General features: G+C 48.2%; 1 protein-coding gene across 3 annotated transcripts in view; it reads left to right on the forward strand.

Annotated features, from left to right (window-relative positions):
- ZMAT4 (zinc finger matrin-type 4) overlaps positions 1-15288 on the forward strand; it is a 50453-nt gene that overhangs the window by 15395 nt on the left and 19770 nt on the right. For 2 of the 3 annotated variants that reach the window (XM_050982944.1, XM_050982945.1), the window contains exons 2-3: positions 261-362; positions 11542-11631. In XM_050982944.1, coding sequence (XP_050838901.1) covers positions 261-362; positions 11542-11631 — 192 coding nt within the window. Of the gene's footprint in view, positions 1-260; positions 363-10733; positions 10917-11541; positions 11632-15288 lie in introns of those variants that run through there. The other variant, XM_030233790.2, reaches the window with a different exon arrangement.

The following is a 15288-nucleotide window of genomic DNA, read 5'->3' on the forward strand; positions in this document are numbered from 1 at the left end:
TCCTTTTTCTTGTGAGGCTTCTCAGCTTCCCAGGAGCAAAATCCTGGGCGAAAGGATTTTTCCAGAAGATGTGACAGTGACAGGGGAATGTGTGTGTGTCACATTTACACCTGTACAACATTGGTTTCACTCCCTCACGGTGACAAGAACTGCTTGGCTCAAGTGCTGCCTTGCCCTTGGCTCTGTAGGAGCCATGTCAGACACATCTGCCTGCTTTCTGTGACTGATCCTGCTCCTTGTCCCTTCTCTGTTGTGCACAGATGAAATCCTCTGACATCGACCAAGAATTGTTCACTGAAAGTTACTGCAAGGTGTGCAGTGCCCAGCTGATCTCCGAGTCCCAGCGTGTGGCCCACTACGAGGTAGGGTGCTCTAGGTTTGTCACTCCTCTGTTTCAGTTCTGCTTGGAAGACTCAGCATTTGAAGAACTGCTTTTACTGGTTTTATTTTTTACTGTTTTTACACTTAACTCTGTCAGTGATGTCACTGCAGCGGTGTCTGCTGCCTGTCTGGCTTTTTTTCCTTCTGTTTTTGCCAAGTCAGCCTGCAATTTGATCAGGGCTGAAGGAAACACAGTTAGCAAGGAGAGCAATTAAGAGTGCAGCAAAACAAGCTCAGGTTGTATTAAATGTGCTGCACTGTGGTTTGGTGAGTAGGAATCACTGATTGTGCAGAGAATAGATTAGAATTTGTGAATGTATTTAAGCACTTAAGAGGTAGCGAGCAATGAATAATTAGAAAGGATGGATTATTAGAGACATGTTAGAACAGCAATTAACAGCACTGCATATCTTCAAAACAAACTTAAATACATTCCTATTAAACAAGGAGGAAATTATGGAGGGATATGAAGCTGTAAAATCCTTCAGGGAAGAAAACCCCCTGCCTGGGTGTAGATCCTGCTGGGGTGAGGGGCTTTTGAACAGATTCTCAGGTTCAAATGCAGAGGAGGTGCAGGATCCCTGTGTGGTGGCTGTGCACAAGGGACTGTCCTCCCCTGGGGTCATGTGAGATGCTCCAGCCTGTCCTGGAGGACTCCAGAAGTGAAGCTTGTCTGCATTAACTATAAAATATAGTTTGTATATAGAGAACAAACTATATTAACTCTGTATATTCATAATATATAAAATAGAGATAATACAGATATTTGGATAATATGGAATAATTTGGTTTGATTTTGGTGGTCATGGAGGTCCAACCAAAATGGTTCTGGTCTTCAACCTAAATGGTTCTGTGATTCTCTGTGATGAGCTGGGGGATGAGGGATTTCTGCACTCAGGGGAGGTGAGCTTTGCTTTGCTTCTGTTTTTGGTTACATGGAGACTCCCAGAGTCTGCAGAGTTCCAGCAGATGCAGAGTTTGTGCACAGGGACCTGGAAGATGAAGTTACCCCAGGCTTGACTCGAGTGTTTTGCAGTTGATATATGAGGGAGACAATTGTGTGGCCAGTGGAGGATGTGCAGGAAGTTTAATGTACACGATCTGAGGCTGCTGTGCTGCATTAATTAACAATGGGAACAAGGATGTACGTGTGCTTGTAGGGCACTTTACATGTCTGTTTTGGTGAATTTCTTGGGAGCTCTTCTGTAACTGCTCCTCTGGCTGCCCTCTGTGCAGCACAGATCCCTGGCAACTCTGTGAAGTTGAAGGCTGCAGTTTTAGGGACACCTTCCAGATCTTGCTAGTGGTCAGTGTGGATTGCAGATTTTGCCTGCAGGAGGCAGGAGCAGTGCTGCAGAAACAGGAGCAGCGCCTGGCGAGCCTCAGGGTGCTCAGCCACTCTCATCTCCTCTGCGCCTGTCACTGTAGGTATGAGCTGAATCATTAATTCATAGCAGATGTTTTTGAAATGTGGAAAACAACACGGTTTTCTGTTGTATGTTTCAGTGCGAGGTGTCGAGCTCGTTTGTCATCCGCTGTGAAATCCCAGCAGACGCTGGAGATGTTGGGCACAATAATGTCATTCCCAAACCTCGCTGCTGGGTTGCATAACACAGAGCAGAGGCTGGGAGTGAGTGAGCTGTAAAGAGTAGTTAGGATCCCCTCTGGTGGCCCAGAGGCTGGGAATGCCTCTGCCCTGTGGCTGTGCCACACTTTGCTGCTCTGTGTCCCCTTCTGGTCACCACTCCCGAGTGTGACGCTCATTCTCGTGTTAACCTTTTGGCAGCCTGGTGCCAAGAACCCACAGGCACGTGAGAGGCTGAAAACCTGCCCTGAGGTTTTCCAGGGAGGTAGAGTTGGGGGCTCCATCCTGCTGCAGGCCAGTAGTTAATAGCAGGAGTGTAAGATTCACTGTTTCTTTCTAATTATAAAGTAGCTGGTCACAATTTTCACACCTTTCTTTTTTTTTTTCTTCTTACTTTTAGAAAGTGCTGTATAGTTAAAAACTGATTATTTTCATGGGGGAAATACCAACTTCAGAAGGTTGAATTTTCTACAAATCCTTTTCCAGGAGCCCTGGGGTGGCCACCCTGGGTACCCATGGGTGCAGAGGACCCTTGGTGGTGGTGCAGCCAGGGGTGCTGAGTGCTAGGGCTCTGTCTGGGTTTGTTTTGGTCAGCAGTGCCCTCATCCTTCCTGAGAGAGCCTGGAGAGAAAGGGAATTGATCCACTGCCTCACTAGCGCAGTCAAGTGAGCTCTGCAGCCCTTGTGCCAGGGACTGGAATCTTGGCTCTCTGTGCATGCAAAATAAGACATTTCTCTGTAAGAAAATAGAGGGAAGCAGCCTATGAAAGGGGGACGTTTTTATCTTGCCAAACAGGAATAGTCAGTTCCAATCGCTGTCTCATCTCCTTCTCCAAATCACCAACCAGTAACTTTTCTTCTGTGCTGCTTTGCCAGGAATAAAAAAGGATTTTATGTCAGTCACGCAATATTAAGTGATATTATTTCCAAGGGCAAGTGTAGTGGAAAAATGACAAAAGGACCAGAGCGTTTGCAGCACTTTGTGCTTCCAGCTTGACATACAGCAAATACTGCCATTATTACATGTGCTTCATGCAACTGTGTTTCTGGCTTTGTCTGATGTGTCTGATGCACCCTGGCTCTCCTTCCCATGCTGGTGAAGGTGCCAGGTCCTGCCCTTCTCTAGAGGGTTCACCCCAGGACAGAGCTGAGCCTTGGGGTGTTGATTTGGCTCCCAAATTAAAGAGCCCAGCTCACTCTGCAGTGCTGAGCATCTCCAGGGGCTGGTGCTGGGCAGGCATGAGTGAGGGATGAGGCAATCCTTACTGTTGGTGTGGGTGCCCCAAGGAGTGTGCATTTGCATATTTTAATTCTGCAAGCAAATTACTGCCTTAATTTGTCCTCTGAAGTATCAGAAAGCTCTCTTCCCACTTCTGCTTCTGGAATAAAGCAGCAAAGTACGGATGCCTGAGACAATCCCTGGATGCCAAGTGTCCCTGAGCTACCCTGGCTCCCCTTTCCTCCTTGGGAGGAACAAAAAGGGACCAGGGTGGCTGTTTGGTGAGGAATCCGTGTGCTGCAGGTGATGGCTGGCTGTGTGGGGCAGGAGGTGGCCAGGCACAGTTTAGGGAGGGTATTTCACACCTGAGAGTATTTCACACCTTATGGTCCAAGAGGTGACAATGTGCTGTGCTTGCTGCAATGCCATTGAAAGTCTGTGCTGCAGAAATGAGGTTTTTCTTTTCTGTATCTCTGCATCTTTCCTTCCTCTGGAGCCGGAAGCCTCTTGGGTGCTGGATTCCCTGTGGATTACCTGTAATTTAACACTTCCTTCCAGCTCTGTCTTTGAGAGAGCTGCTCTGTAAATTAAAAAGCTAAAACAAAGAGAGCTGAGGTTTCTTAGTTAGCTCCGAGTTCTCATCTCTATGTAGAAGTGTTCACAGCCATTAGGAAGATGTTACCATTTATTTTCATGTTTCCCCTTGAAAATCCTGCAGGAAAATTACCTCATATACAAATTTGCTCTCAGATTTCACCCTGAGCTGCACATTCATCACCACATTTGCTCCTCAAGCTGCTGTAATGCTCTTCTCCATTTCCTCCATAATCTTTATTGCTTCAGGTGTTCAGAGAGTATTTTTCCATTTAAAATGAAGGAAGATGCCAGGTCTGGAGGAAGAGCAGCCCAGGAGGGGCCCATGCAAGTGTCACCTCATGGGATGCGGGAATGCTGCTGGAATGCTTGTGGCGGAGCAGCAGGGGAGGGCAGAGGCAAAGCATATTAAAATTCAAATGCAGAAGGAACTGGGGAGAACAAATCAAGTGGCATGGCCCTTGGCTCCTCTCTGGAGCTGTGCACTGTGGAATTTCTCACTCTGTCTCTGGAGCAGAGCAGGCGAGCGGTATCGACAGCCTCATCAGTGCTCCTTGTCTGCAGGGCTGGGCTGGTGCTGGGGTTAATCTGCCTCCAGTTGGGCTGCCCTTGGCTGGAAACGTGTAAAGCAATGGCTTGTCTGAAGGAATAATAAACATTGTTTACTATTGGCACATTAGTGCCTTAAGGATCAAGATGTGTGTGCTCGGAAGGGCAATCCTGTGTCTGAAATATTAATGTGCTGCAAGAGCGCATACTCTATTTAACAAAATAAATGCTCTGCTAGAAAGCCAGGAGCTGGAATGTTGTGTTTCTGCTCCCAGCTCCCTGTGTGAGATGCTGCAAGCATTTCCAGGGTGGAGGAGTGGAAAGGATGTGCTTTAGCTGAAGGTAAAGGCTGCACAGGGCTGTTGTGTGTCAGTGATCATGGAAGGGGATGTGACATTTGCTGTCCATGGTCTCTGTTGTATGTTGCTCACACCTGCCATATTTTCTTGCTTTGGTGGCAGTGACATGTAAATCCTTCAGAGGATGAAGGAGGAGGGAACACCCTAGCTGCTGTTGCCATGTCCTTCCCTACCACTGCTGGAATCTGCTCTGCCGTGGTGACCACAGGTTTTGGTGACTGCTCAGACATGATTGTTACCCTGCAGATCATGCTGGTGTTGGATAGAAGAACCTTGGCTGGAGGAGAAAAAGCTAAAGAGGGCATATTTGTGTTGCAGAGATGACAAAGGTGCTGCTCTGTTCTTTTTGTGTGCACACACAGGCCTGCTGTGGATATTCCTTGGCAGTTTCTGTCGTGGTGACAGCCCCAGTTAAAGTATGCTGAGGAAAACGTGGCCACCCATTGTGGATGAGGGAGATAGGTGGGTGCCAGGGTTTTAGGGCACAAGGCTCGTGCTTCTCTCTGCATGCAGGGCAGCAGCAGCTGCTGCATCACGGTAGGAGCCAGTGGAGATGGGATGGGACTTTACAAGGCTCTACGTTACTGCTCTGTTGTCAGCATTAATGGCTGAGCATTATTTTTAATGCACTCCCAGTGTCAAAATCTATTGCTAGACAGCAGCGAGAGCAGAGCAGATGAAGCCCTGTGCACAGCTCCCTTCCCAGGTACCTCTGCACAGAGAGGCCTATTGCTGTCTAAAAATAGCTGAAGTTAAAAGGTCCTTCAGAGCAGCAGTAAAACACACTGGGAAAATGGGACCCCAGGGTTGGCAGTAGTGGGGAGGCATAAGGGATGTCACATTAAAACTACATGGAATGAAAGCAAAGAAAGGTTGCACTGGCCAGCATCCCTGGGAGATGAGTTCCTGCAGCTCTTGCCCTTCTGCAGCATTCCCTGCTGATCCTGCTGCACCGGAGGCACCTCTTTGTTCCAGGTATTCACTCCTGCCTGTCTTCAGCATAGAAGCTCCCAGCCCATGTTTGGATGGGGGTTCTGGGTGTTTGGAAGCAGTCTGGAGCTCTGTGTGTGTTGTGACAGACCCGCCCCCGTGCGCTCGGGCGCTCAGGAGTGACTGGCACTGCTGCGGGGATTTGTTCCACACAAATCAAATGGGGATGGAATGGGGGCAGCTCATGTGCACAGCAGGCACTGTGTGTGTTAACTCTTCTGTTGCCTGCTGGAACTGGGATGGGGGCTGTACCCATGGTGAAGTCCACCCACGCCTCGAATATCAGTCCCCAAGAGTGACCCAGGATGAGGGACTTGAGCTGCAGGTGAGCTGCAAGAATTTGGTTTGCTGTGTGGAGCACATGTCAGAAGTGTTGCCACATTTCTCTTCACAGAGAAAAGCAAGGCACAGTTCTTCCCAAGGATTTCTGAGATTCACATTCTCTGAACCTCAGAGAAAGGGAAAACACAATTCTCATCACTTGCTGTGCCAAAGTAGAATGCAATGTGGAGATTGTTTCCCCAGAGTGATGGTGCTTTGTTTCCTTGGCCTGTCAGGGCCAGGTGTGTGTTTGTGTGTGTTGGGACTGTGGGCTGACAGTCACAAGATTCTGTGCAGTGTGAGCAGAATTGAGTGCTTGGCAGATTCAGTTTAGATGAAATGTATATAGTATAGTATAATAAAGTAATTAATTAACCTTCTGATATCCATGGAGTCAGATGCTTCATTCACTCTCCCCTTCGTGGGAGTCGCCTTTGATTTACAATATCAGAAGTTCCCAGCCTGCTCACTCTATCCCTGCATCCCCTTTCCCTTGACACAATCCTGGAATGGGTTGGGTTGGAAGGAACCTTTAAAGGTCTGGTCCAACCTCTGCCAAGAGCAGGGACACCTTCAGCTCAGTCAGGTTGCTTAGGGAGGTACAGTGCCTGGAAAAATCCCATAATACCAACGGATTAAATGCATGGTTGCATTAGTGTAGAGGTAAGATCCACCTGCAGAAGGATTGTGAGGGACTCAGAAGGGACTGGCAGTGGGTTTAGGGAGGAGCAGGTGCCCATGGTGGCCCCAGGTGCTGAGCCCGGCTGCTCCTGCCACGCTGCTCTGGCAGCAGCCTCTAAGGAGAGTTATTTCCTCTCCACAGGATACCCAGCAGTGCTGGACAAGAGATACTTTGACTACAGTCAAAACCAATATAGGAAGCAGTAAAGCTGAAGATAACAGCAGAAATGGTGATTCCTGAGACAGAAAATTCATCTGTAGGATTCCCCTGGAGTCAGCCTGGCCGTCCAGGTGGAATGCTATAAGGAATAAGCAGATATAAGGAAGTGGAGCTGGTGATTGCTTGGCTGAATAGATCCTCAGTAGTTGCCTTAATGTGTAAACAAATCAATGTCCAAAGGAGTAATGTGCCTGTCTTTGCCTTGGAGCAGCTGGTTTGAGGGGGGTGCAAATTCAGCTGAGCACTCGGGAATTGCAGACACATCTCTGTGTGCCCAGGAAGGCAAAAGCATGAGTAGACACTTCTTAAAAAATTAAGTCATGGAGGAAAAAGGGGAAGTTGATAGAAATGACCATAAATTATAAATGAGGCTTTTCAAAAATTACAAAGGGAGAAAAAGGACATTGGCATCCAGCAGTGTCTGGAATAACAGCCGGGGAGTTCAGCTCTGCAGCGAACCACAGGGATCTTGACAATGTTTGTTGTGTGGGTAGTAGAGGCAGAAAAGGGAAGGCATTTGCTGAAAATACTTCTCCTGTCTATTTAAAAAACGCAGAGGATGTTGTTATATCATAGAGGAAGAAATAGATTGGTTCCATTCCAGTAGAAATTTGGAAGGTTGTTAGGCAGCGATTACAAATTGCAGAATGATGTAGTTTAGGTCAGCAGGTCCAGTAATTCACAAGTGGGTGCTTGAAGTGTGCTGGCCACGTGCTGTGCACTGTCCCTGCTGACCCTGGGGCCATGGGAAAGGGGAGGAAGTTTCCAAAACAAGCAAGCACAGGGCCAGGCAGGGCAGTGCCAGGGGTCCCGTGCAGGGAGTCCAGCTTGGCACAGCTCCTGGGCACAGCCTGCTCAGGAAAAGGGCTGCAGGACCATGGAGCTGGGTTTCTGCACAAGGTTTGGACAACTGGGCCAGCCAAAATAACTTTCTCTCTTTTGATGAGATTACAAGTAGGGCCAATACAGATAATAAAATTGGTATAATCATGTGGCTGCGTGTTGCGTGGCAATTTAATTAAGAAACTGCCAGCACACAAAAAAAAAAAAAAACCCAACACAGTGTACACTAAAAGGATTAAAACCCAACCAATGGCCTTCTGAAAAGAGTTTAATACAGACTTAAGAGAAGCTGCAGCCATTTGGGCTGCCCACAGCTCCTTCCTTCATCTCTCACCTGTGTCTCTGCTGGTGCTTGTGCTCCTCAGTGTGGGGGTCCCTGGCCTTTGGCTGGAGAAGAGGAGCAGGAGAGGAAAGTTAAACTGCCCAAAACCATAAAGCTGCCAGCACAGGAGGGAGCAAGGATTGATGAAGGGATATATGGGGAATAGGGAAATGAGATTATGTGCTAGCACAGCCTGAGGGAAGCTGCAGAGATGGTTGATTTGAGCCTAATGACAGGAGACAGGAAGAGGGCTCTCACAAGCCAAGTGTTTTGGACTGCTGGATCAGCTTGAATCATGGTGAAAAGTGGGAGCAGTTCTGGGGCTGTGGTGGGGTCTGAGCTCCTCAGCTGGTGGGGGGCTCCTCTCCCAGACCCTGGGCAAAGGCAGAAGGGAAGAGCTGTGTGTGTCTGTGTAGCCTGGCTGTAACACCTCAGCTGCAGCTTCTGGCTGTGAAGGGAGATGGGTCAGTCCTCCCCATCTTTAATTTCAGCATTTTTGTCCTTTTCCAGCCATGCAGCCAAATGCCAGAAAATCTGAATGTACCCTGCTTGTCCTGCAAGAGGGAGCTGGTTCCATCCAAGGCCAGGCTGGCTGGGCAGCATGGGGGGCTGGAATTGGATTGTCATTAAAGTCCATTCCAACATCAAAAATTCTGTATTTCCATGAAGGGATGCTTTGCTTCCTCAAGGCATTAATGCAAATAACAAAAAAGATTTTTAACAATGTGTTTTGTTCTTGCTCAGGGTGGGAGGAGAAGCCCCTCCATCAAACAGGGGGATCAGGGCTGTGTCCCAAACCAGCCCCAGCTCCAGGTCCTGCCAGCTGCCAATGCTCCCACAGGGACCTCGCTGCCTGCTCCAGGCACAGCGTGCTGCAAAACCCAATTTATGCAAAATCAAATTGCATTTCATAGCACAATTTAGCTCTGCTCTGCCCTTTTATGTTTTAGGGTTGAATTGCCAGAACTTTGCTGTCTCTGCCACGATCTTCTGTACTGGAGTAGATTTGATAGAGATAGAAATGATCCATTTATTTACTTTTATTGATGAGCCTTACAGTAGCAAATGAGCTTGCAATGCAGAACTCTGCAGCAGCTGTGTGAAAACAGACTGAGCTCCCTGCATAGCCAGGGCTGGTTTTCAAGCCTGCAGTATTAAACCAGACTTGGTGCCTTTAAAAGGTGCAGTTCCCACTGGAGACAGGAAAGTGAGAATGCTTTTGGCATAACAGCTACAAAAGAAACATTCAGGGGCACAGAAACCCCCCTATTGCACCCAAAATGAGGTTGTGGTGGCTATTGGAGCAAAAGGCACTGTGCTCATTCCATGAGTGCTCATTCCATATAAATCCTGTGGATTTACAGATGTGGCAAGGTTTTGTCTTTCCTAAACCTCGTGGATGCGGTGAGATGGGTCAGAATGGGAGCTGGAGGTGCCCTAATCCCAGTTCATCCCAGTTTCCCGTTTGTGGTTCTTCCTCTGCCCCCCCCCATGTGTCTGGCACTTGTCCTCCTTGTGCCTTGGAGCTGCAGGTTTTCAGCAGGGAGAGGATAACCCGCAGCGCTGTTAGCGAGCAGCACGCTAAGAATAATCACTGTGCTCCTGCCGTGCTCCTGCTGGGGTGTTGGGATGATAAATACACATGTAAATGTAGAAAATGCCAGAGATAAAGTGGATGACAAATGGGCTGTGCTTCCTCTGCTCTGCAGAGGGAAGGAGATGCTCACCACATACACGTGGAGGCCAGGGATGATTTTAAGCTCCACTTTTATGATCATAAGATAATAAGGTTGCATAAGGAGCTGTGTAGTTTTAAATTATGCCAAACATAAGTCATTCCTTTACCTCTGCAAAGCCTGTTGGGCTTTCACAAATCCAAACAACTGCCCCAAGAAAGGTGAGAGGTGTTTTACAGAAGGCTGAAGCTTTTCTGCCTTTTAACTCTGACATCTGGGCACCATGTATGGTCCAGCTGAGTGCCATGGAGCAGAACCATGAGAATGATTCCTCTTGGCATCTTGGCATCTTACACACACCCAGCAGCCCCTCCCAGATTGTTTTGCCCTCTGAAGAGAGCAGGCTGTGGCTGTGTGAGCGTGGGCTGGTGACGTGCTGGATGAAGCCAAGCGAGGGAAGAGCCTCGTGACTCTGGGGAGGATGACTCGAGGGAGGCTGACTGCTCTGCAGGGTATCAGTGCAAGGAATCCGACTGAAAAACTCTGGCCACGTTGCCTTTACAGAGGGTTTGAGTGGCCCTGTGTGCTGCAAGGCTAAGCATCACTTCAGGCAGGAGCTTGGGAGTGCAGCCAAGCACCAGGAGTGGCTTTGCACCTCTGTCCTGTGCATTTCAAACATTTATTTTGTCATTTTCTAATCACGCAGTCGCTGTCTGGGCTGCTCATCTGATAGCAGGAGCTTTGGGGTTTCCACCACTTTGCTCTGACCATGGAAGGTCACATTTGATAAATGCAGCAGCAAGACAAGCTGGGGACAGATATTTGACATTATTTATCTTGACTGATTTGCTCTGTGGAAAAAATTATTGCACAGTCACATTTCTGCATGCGAATACAAATATAGCTCCCTGCAAATTTAGCTCCAAGTTTATACCACAGGAAAAAGAATGTTCCAGAACATGCTAATGCTAATTTAATATTTTTCAATTGCAGCTCTGTGATGTGGAATTATAACATTACGGTGCTGTTGTTCTCTGGGGCAGTTGGAAAGGGTGATTCAAAGGAAACATTTACATGCTAACAGCTCCCCATGTGTCTGCTGCCCATATGCTGGGTGCAGTTATTTTGTGGCTGCAGGCTTTCCCCCCCTGCATCTGGTGGAAGACAAGACCTGATGTAAGTCAGGGTTTTGAAGCCTTATGTCTGTGCTCCTGCTGTAGAAGCTTTAAAATCTTCCTTTAAGTCTTGCCAGTCCCAAGGATTTGCTTTGGCTGCTGCTGCTGGGGTCACCAGGGGAGCTCCTGTCTCTTCTGACCCTCACCTGCCTCTGAGCTCCAGCTGTGAAACCTGCTCGTGTCTCCCTCGTGGGAGATTTTTTGCTCCTCTAATGTTTTATCACTCTGGAGGTGTAGGAGCTGTGGGTTTGGTGTGTGTGTGTGTGTGCAGGGTGCTGCTGTGTCTCTGGCTGAAGCTCAGTTACCCCCACTTTTCAGTCTGCCCCCCATGGAAATGGTCTGGTGGCAAATGCTGTCCTTCCCTGGCTGGCTGCTCCCTCTGTGTCCTGGAGAGGGGCCAGGATGGGCCATTTCTTCTGCTAAAGGCAGGTTCCATCCCACAGCTCATTTCAGCTGGGTGCAGAGCTCTGTGACAATTCTGAGAAGTGCAAGTGCTCCTCACCTGGATCCCTCTGCCTTTTCTCCTCCAGGGGGATGGGAAATCTGACTGTGGGTTGGTGTAGTGAGCACAGCAGCAGTGCCTCTTGCTCCTTGTAACTTCAGTTTTGGTTTTTTTTGCATTCCAGAGTCGGAAGCATGCCAGCAAAGTCCGCCTGTACTACATGCTTCACCCCGTGGATGGAGGCTGCCCGGCCAAAAAGCTGCGCTCAGAAAATGTGGGTACAGTCCCAGCCCCTGTTCATCCACCTGCTTTTGCATCATTGACTCTGACCTACAACATTCTCTCTTACAGCCACAGCTGATCAGGTGCCCAGAGGTAACATTTAGATTAGCTGAAATGCAAAGTAACTGGGAAGGATTTTCAATAAACTACACAAGAATTATTATGCACATCAGCAGCAGTAATTGTGGTTTTAGTTATTTCAGTGTTCTTTCATAGGAAAAAATGTGCTGATGGCAAACACTCAGGGCTTGCTCCATTTCTTCCAGACCAGGCTGAGGCTGCTGGTGAGCAGCTGGGCAGGTGACAGGGGCAATGCCTGTGGGAGGCTGGTGGGGTGACAGCCGCTCTGGGGTGCTGCTGGCACTGGAGCAGCACTGGGGTCACTGCAGACCCCTCACCCAACTTCCAGCATGTGACAGCCCTGTCAAGGATGAGGGTCACTGGGCAGACAGGAGGATTCACACGTGGAGAGTGTCTGGGAGCAGTGGTGGGTGTGGAGGTACACCTGTAGGTACACCTGTAGGTACACCTGTAGGTACACCTGTAGGTACACCTGCCATGCAGTGCCATGCTAGCAGGAGATGAGGGGATGCCAGTGGTGCCACTGCAGTGTCAGGGCTGAAAACCCCTGGAGGGGAGCAAGAGCAGTGCCACCTCCCCAGGGCTCTGGGGACTCCTTCTGCTGGGAGCTGATGTGCTTTATCCAAAGGCTCCTCCCTCACCTTTGCTCTCAGTCTGCAAGGTAAGGATTGGCCATTGGCTTCCTCAGCTGTGTTCTGATAAACACAGGAAGGTGAGGAATTGGAGCTCAGAGCCATTGTCAGGCAATAGATAGAAGGAGGCTGAATTGTTAAGAGATGGCTTCATGGGGAATTATTCATTTGACTTCTTCCCACGTTCTGAGAGCTGCAGAGAGGTTCCCACACCAGTTCAGTGTGACTGGGGCTGAGTGCTGTTGATATTCACTGTGATATCCTGTAATTAAAGGGAGAAGCACACAAGTTTTGCCCAAGGAATCTGAAATCTCATTTACGAAGTAATTGAAACCCTACTGAACTTTTCTGTTGCACACAGAAAATTGAAGCACCAGTGAACTTTTGTTGCACACAGTTGCAGATGCAATCTGCCCCTCCACAGCAGGACCTTGCAGTGATTTTATTGAGTTATTAATGACAGTGTGGGCACTACAATGGACAGGTGCATACAGGGTCCTCTGAGGGGTTTGATTACATCTGACAAGGAGCCCCAAACTACATGGGCACCTCAGCATGGGATGTGGAGGGCAGAAAACCAATCAGACCTCAAAGAGTTCAACTTTGACTTATTTCCCTCTGCTTTTGTGAAAGGCAGTGTGGAGAAGGAATGTAATTCTGTGTTTGCTGATGCTTTTCCCAAGGGCAGCCCTAGTGGGGGTGGATTAACGTGTCCTCATGTTCTAGGTGAACGCTAGGCTAGGCCAGACCTAAATGCTAAAATTATTTCTGTTGTAAAAATATAGCAGGGAAAATCTGCCAACGTTTCCAGCTCAGAGTAGGCCTGTTGCTGATCAGATATTATACAAGGCTTTGCATTTAGAGAGAGCAGGACTATTTAGGATGTCTCTAATGCTGCACAATGGCATCCCTGCCATGTGCACATGCAGTGCAGTGCCCAATCCTGGCAGTGTCACTCAGGCCATGGCACAGCGACTTTAATGAGCATTAGAAACAATCCATGGAAACCAATTAAATTTGTGTAGAAGTGGCTGCAGCTAAAAAGGGAATATTAGCCTTTTTTTTTCATCCAAACTGTTCCATGGCTGAGTGCCATTGGGTTTGTGTTCTGCTGACCACAGAACTAACACCTTGTCCTTCTGCCAGGTGGCAGCAGGAGGGTGAGGTGGCTGCAGCTGTGGATACTCAGTGCAATGGGATTGGAAACAGAATTTGCTTCCTGACCTTTCTGTGAGGCCAAGGGAGGGGGTGGCTGCTGTTTGAGGACTGCAAAAAAACTGCAATTCCAAAACACCCCTTAGCCCTTTGGAGTGAGAAGTAGAAGCTTTATAGAGGTGGTCTTCCCATGGATTACTAAATGGTTGTGCTCTTCATTATTGGTTTGATTTGATGTGGAGGAGGGGGAAACCCTCATGTGTTGACCTTCCATGAACTGGTACTTGCTTTTTGCAGGCTCCAGAACAGAAATGGCCTGAATTTCCTATGGAGCAGCATAGAAAGCAGCTCTTTACAGCAGCACCTTCTTGCACCAAAAATTCAAATTTCCAAGTTACTCTGCAGCACTTTAATGCTGTGTTTTATACTGCTGTGTTCTAGGGTTTCTATAATCTTTTCTTCTTAGTAAAACTTGGGGAATGAAGACAGCAGATTTGTATCTGTGGAATGAAAATCCTTTCTTTTCCTGTGGATTGCTTAAGGAAAGACCTGTGTGAGGATTATGCCTTTTAGCAGCTTGTTAACAGGCAGCCAAATAACTGAGGTTAATTCTCTTGGATATATGAGACTGAAGTTTCTAATATTACAAAAAGCAGCTCTGTAAATGAGCCTGGAGTGGGGGAAGAGTGGGGATGTCAGTGCTGGGAGATGGATGCTGCTCCAGGGGTAGGAGCGACAGGGGTAGGATGGTCAGGATGGATGGAGATGAGAGATCTCTGGAGCCAGGTCGTGGAATTTATGGTTTATTGGAAAGGGCCTGGGGACAGGGACCTGCTGGGAGCTGCCAAACACAGCTCAGAGCAGGCCTGAAAGAGGAGCCTGAAAGTGAGAGGGGAAAAAAACGAAGTTCCCATTCCAATCCCATAAATCTTCTTCTGTGTTGAATATTCTGATTCTCACTGACCAATCCAGTGCAAGATACAAATCCTACAGCATTTACACACAGCCTGTAAGAACCATTCCATCACCACGCTGTGTTCCATTTTAAACCCTAAAATCTCCTCTCTGGGCCCTCCTGCCAGGCCAGCAGGGTCTGCTCTGCCCCTTGGAGCTGCCTGCAAGCAGAGGGTGCTGCTCCATCCCAAGGGGATTGCCTTCAGCCAGCCACACCATGGTTTGCCAGCTGTGCAGTGACTGAGGGATCTCAGAGCTGCTTTCATTTCCATCTCACTCACAGTTTCCATACTCTCTACATCTTTTGCCAGGCAATCATATTGATAAGGCTTTCCTGTTCCATCTTCCCCAACATCCACTGATGTGTTCTGTTGTGCTTCAGTTTGGATGAAGCCAGTGGCTTCTGTGCTGCATTGTAGTGAAGGTTTGGGAGGTGGGATGGGCTGGAGGAAGCTGCAGAAGCAGAATGTAGAAATATCCCTAGGCTGGGTCTGGAAGCAGGGGGTTAAGGAGCTGCTGCTGGATTTACAGACCAGAGCTGTCAGTGCCTGCTCACTGTTTCAGCCCTGGGAGTGTTTTGTATTTGCAGGGACCCCGTGGCAGGGAGGAATGATGAATCTGACTCCATGTTCTCAGAAGGCTGATTTATTACTTTATGATAGTGTATTATATTAAAGAATACAGAGAGGATACTTACACAATGCTAAAAAGCTGATAATGAAAACTCATGACTATTTCCAGAGTCCTGACACAGCTTGGCACTGATTGGCCAAAGAGTAAAAACAACAAAATAAAAAACCAACAAAAACAATCTCCAAACACATTCT

Source organism: Serinus canaria, chromosome 22 (assembly GCF_022539315.1).
Source record: "Serinus canaria isolate serCan28SL12 chromosome 22, serCan2020, whole genome shotgun sequence".
NCBI lineage: Eukaryota > Metazoa > Chordata > Aves > Passeriformes > Fringillidae > Serinus > Serinus canaria.